At 51.7% G+C, this 4,880-nt stretch overlaps 1 protein-coding gene across 1 annotated transcript; it reads right to left on the bottom strand.

Moving 5' to 3' along the window:
- Positions 1 to 1,656: 1,656 nt before the first annotated feature.
- On the bottom strand, positions 1,657 to 3,683 carry LOC311372898 (intraflagellar transport protein 80 homolog; the record flags this gene model as incomplete). Its single annotated transcript, XM_084489828.1, has 3 exons — positions 1,657 to 1,794; positions 1,934 to 2,023; positions 3,574 to 3,683. Coding segments are annotated over 3 exons (338 nt in total), but the record flags the coding sequence as incomplete, so codon positions are not given.
- Between the last annotated feature and the right edge of the window lie 1,197 nt (positions 3,684 to 4,880).

Genomic DNA, 4,880 nt, shown 5'->3' with positions numbered 1-4,880 from the left:
ACACACACACACACACACACACACACACACACACACACACACACACACACACACACACACACACACACACACACACACACACACACACACACACACACACACGTGGAGACCTATGCCAGATCTATTAACCAGCAGCAGCACAGATGAACTCTCAGGCTAACCTTCCCCCATCGCCTGTCTTTGTGTGTGCTTGCTTATAAACTTTTGCCTCTGCCTAAACTCTATGCCTGCATGAATATATGTGTGTGTGTGTGTGTGCACACACACAGAGGGAAAGGGGTAGGTGTGTGGTGGAGGAAGGGGGGAGGAGGGGAGAGTGTGTTTCCACACATTGCAGCTTCCCCCTCCCTCAGTGGTGATAATGAAGGGGGTGAACGCACTACATCTGTCCCGTGGAGCGTGGAGGGAAACGGGGGAGGGGGAGACGAGGGAGGGATAAGGGAGGGCTGGACAGGGAGGTGGAGGAGGGCGGGGGTGAAAGGGTTAAACGCGCGGGGCTGCTCCTGCTGAGCCAGCAGCAGTACGTTAAAGTGCAAGGTTTCATTGCAGCAGATACAGAATGAAACTCCTGCCCATTAGTCACGCTAGTAACTGCAGAGGCTCTGCTCTGTGACTGTGACTTAACCCTTGCTGCGCCGCCGGCACCGCCCCACCAACGGCGCATCCCGACACACACCGTGGGCGTACGTACGTGCTCAGCAACGAGGCCCATGTTACACGGCTGGGCCCGCGACGGGACGGCTCCTCGATCTGAAAGACTTGATCTGGGAGCGACCGCAGAGAGTGAGCGAGCGACAGAGACAGAGATATTTTCTTCACCGTTACGCATCTTCTTCTGCGATACAGATTATGATATCGTTTCCGAGAGAAAGTGAAGATATCCACCACACATTTATTCAGAGTTCAGCAGCAGACAACGCTGATGAGTTGAAGTCCAGGTTGCACGTTGACTTGCGTTGTTCAAATGGACGCCGGCCCGGATTTCTGTGCTTAGCTACATTGCAATTTGCTGTAGAGTTGCCATGTTTCCCTACTGTAAACTACGGTAATGGCCGCTACAGAAAGTCAATCAGGACAAGGGCTCAGAGTCAATTAATGATCCAGATCCACATAAGGGCATCTGCAACTATAGGCTACACACGTTTATATGCATCTCCTCCAACACATGATACACTTGCTTCTGCACACATCTGTGTTGGGTCAGCCTCCTCTGACGACCCCCCCCCCACACAAAAAAAACATTTGATCCTAATTAGATGAAAATGGAGCATGACCAGCCTGCTGATCGGGGCAGGAACCCAGGGCCGGCTGCTTGTTGTCATTACAGTGGGTTTGATACGACGACACACGACGTACTCCAGGCACACGCAGCAGGAGGCTGACCCCCCCCCCCCCCATCAGTACACCCCCCTCCCTCTCCTCCCTTCCCCCCCCTCCCCCTCTTTCTATTTGTATCCGGCCCCCAAAACCTACAAGGCACTACACTAACGAACCAATCACCATGCTCATCCACTCATTTCTTAAAGATTTATTTTTGCATATTCATGTTTTGTGATCGAGCGAGATACACAGGGAGGTTTGGGAGAGAGAGGGAAGGACACGCAGCAAAGGACCACGGGCAGGAATCGAACCCGGGTTGCTGCGGATGCTACTTACCCCGGTTTTGTCGCAGAGGTGCAAGGTGTTGAAGGAGCCCACTGCAAACACCTCCCCGTCCGGGGCCCAGGCCAGGGAGGTGACCGGGTAGTCCTGGGGAGAGGAGGAGTACAGCAGGCGGCCATAACTGTCCCACACCTGTGGAGCAAAGAGTCCGTCAGTCCGGCGCTCCTGAAACCAGGAGCAGAAAGACCAGCACCAGAAGCAGACCTCCTCCTGACACCAGGCTCAGACGGACCAGCACCAGGAGCAGACAGACCAGCACAGCGCTGCTCACCTTGTATTTACAGTCCTCGCCGCCCGACAGGATGAGTTCGTTCACAGAGTTCCAGTCCACCTTCAGGATGAGCCCTTCGTGAGCCTTCCACTGGAGGGGAGAGGGGCAGAGGATTCATACACAGCGATGCATGCTGGTTCTGGCCGTCACCGTCAGCGAGCTCCGAGCGCGCCGCATACAGACATCAGGCCACGGAGCACTAGCTAGGTCTATGTAACCAGAGGCCAGGAGAAAAGCACCATCCAGCCATAGCACAGTAACCAGGCGTTTAAAAGGGGCCCTTTACCATGGTTCAAGGACATTGTAGCCCTGGGTGCACTCTGGTTATTAAAATTGTCAACTGTTCACGTCTGACTGACCGAAGCTGTGAATAGGCCTTCCGACATGTGGGTGTGGATCATCATGGGGCCTTGATAGGAGTTGGTTTAGGGGGCAACAACCAAAGTGGGCACCCGCCTTGTCCCTGAGGTGACCTGTGGAGGCCTCGCTCTGGATACTGGTTCCAATTAGCCCTCACCATTAGCCTGCTACCACAACACTCACACAGCACAGAGTCACCAGACTGCCCTCACTCTGCTTCTATATTCTTGCATCGTACACTCCTCCCCAGGGGGTGGGGCGTGTGTGTGTGTGTGTGTGTGTGTGTGTGTGTGTGTGTGTGTGTGTGTGTGTGTGTGTGTGTGTGTGTGTGTGTGTGTGTGTGTGTGTGTGTGTGTGTGTGTGTGTGTGTGTAAGAAAGGTCACAGAGGTTGCAGAGGGGGTTCCTTCACACCAAGTGGTTTCTTGAGGAGAGGTGATAGATTAGAAGAACGAGAGACTGTGTGTGTGTGTGTGTGTGTGTGTGTGTGTGTGTGTGTGTGTGTGTGTGTGTGTGTGTGTGTGTGTGTGTGTGTGTGTGTGTGTGTGTGTGTGTGTGTGCGCGTGCACATTAAGCGCTCCACTGTTTACTCAAGGTCCCAGGCCGTTCTCAGTTCCTAGAAGAACAATAAACAAAAGTATACATGAAGAAAAAAAAGAAAACGATCAAACTTTAGCCCAGCCGTCCCATGAAGGCCAAGAGGAGGGGAGGGGGGGGGGGGACTATGGCAAACACCTCCTACAGGATTCAGAAGGATACCTACCAGGCATGCAGGTCCATGCAGTGAGGTTACAATGAAGAACTCCATCAGACAAAACCGTATTTTGGGCCCATTTGCTCGTTTTCACCAAGCATTTACTTTGCTCTCTTGTTTGGAGGATAAGCTAGCTAAATGAAACGGCATTAGGTGCTAGGTTAGCTGGCTGATAGCCTAGGCTAGTTCATGTAATTACAATTCATTTGACATTGTGTGCCTGGCAGGATAAGTGGGATCTTATTTTAATCACAGCGCTGCCATCATTATCATAATATGGTGATTCGTTCTCTATTCAGTAAATGATACCGTGTGTGTATTTTTATAGTGAATAGGAAATGGTGGTAAGTAAGTGACTGCCGGCTATAGAACAGATTATTAGTCACTCTCACCCAATAATAGACTTGCACTATTGCCCGCTTTTAGACATGCGCACACACACACACACACACACACACACACACACACACACACACACACACACACACACACACACACACACACACACACACACACACACACACACACCTGTATAACTTTAGCACTGGGCTGCAGGGGTTTGATGACTAATTGTCTTCCTGATGTGTAGAGGATTCTGTCCGAGTCTGGACCCCAGGCTACTGAATACACCGGAGAACCTGGAAAACACGGGAACACAGAGTCCAATGAATACCAAGCCATGTCCGATCAATCCTTTCATCAGCATTCGGAGAGCAGAGCGTCTGTGCCTAACCCCGCCCCGGGGCTTTCTGTGTGTGAAGGTCACCTGTTCACACAGACCTCCTCGTAGCTTTGGGTAACATGGGTAATATCAAAGGGATATAACGAGTCACTACTGATCTGAGCCCAGCTTGGGTAACTCAAGGTCCAACACAACCAAATGCACGTCAAAGAGTGGAAGTCCACAGGTTGATTGTGTGCTTGATTCCCTCCGCGTTACTGTCCTGTCAAACAGAGGAGTGAGAACGCCTGCCACCGGGCCCCGCAGCCCTCCTCTCCTGGTTCAGAAGGGTCGAGTTCCGTCTAAGCGCTCAAACCCGTAAGCGTTCCGAGCGGCACGGCTCTGCGGGTCGCATCCCCACCGCACACCAGAGCCCACCGCCCAGCAGAACACAACCTGCCCCTGTGTGTGTGCGTGTGTGCGTCTGCTTGCGTGTGTGTGTGTGTAAAAAGCTAGATGAGTAGTGGGTGGTGGGGGGGGAGGGTTCTGACATTTAACCCCACTCCAGGTGCATGTGGTTTCTCACAGATGCCAGGAGGTCACATGATCTGGGGCTGACAACAACAGCCGTGAGCAGAGTAAAACCAAGTTCACTCTATCTCACAAACTCACCCAAACCAGCATTTCTTTATAACATTTTAATCATAAAAAAGTTTACAATCTAAACATTGCATTCTCAACAGGCCCTCTAGTGGGACACCTGTGGGGCCTTCTGCAGAGATTTTGTAATGGTTCAAGCTTCAACGATATTAACAAGGGGCAATACTCAAGAGGGCAGGCTAAGCTTGGGCTGTCCTCACCCAGAGGCCACCTGCTGACCGCATTGCCTGCTCATCTGTTTCCACTGAGGCTCTGTACAATTGCTCCGTGTTCACTAAGCCACAGAGAGGGTTCTGATTGGGCCGGAGATATTTGAAAGTGCATTTCCCATTATCTGTCTATCAACAGGGATACGTAAACAACACTCGACACTTGTGCGACACTGTGATCCGTCGAAACAATACAAAACAACCACGTTTTGAATATATCCACCAAGCCCTTACGATATGGCTGCACTGTTCCGACAGGGTTAGGGTTAACATCAGAGTGTACTTATTAGACTGTGGGCCGAGCC

The sequence above is a fragment of the Micromesistius poutassou genome (assembly GCF_964030765.1).
Source record: "Micromesistius poutassou genome assembly, contig: SCAFFOLD_7013, whole genome shotgun sequence".
In the NCBI taxonomy this organism is placed as follows: Eukaryota; Metazoa; Chordata; class Actinopteri; order Gadiformes; family Gadidae; genus Micromesistius; species Micromesistius poutassou.
Note: the sequence above shows the minus strand (reverse complement) of the source record. Positions and strands in the feature narration are given on the sequence as shown.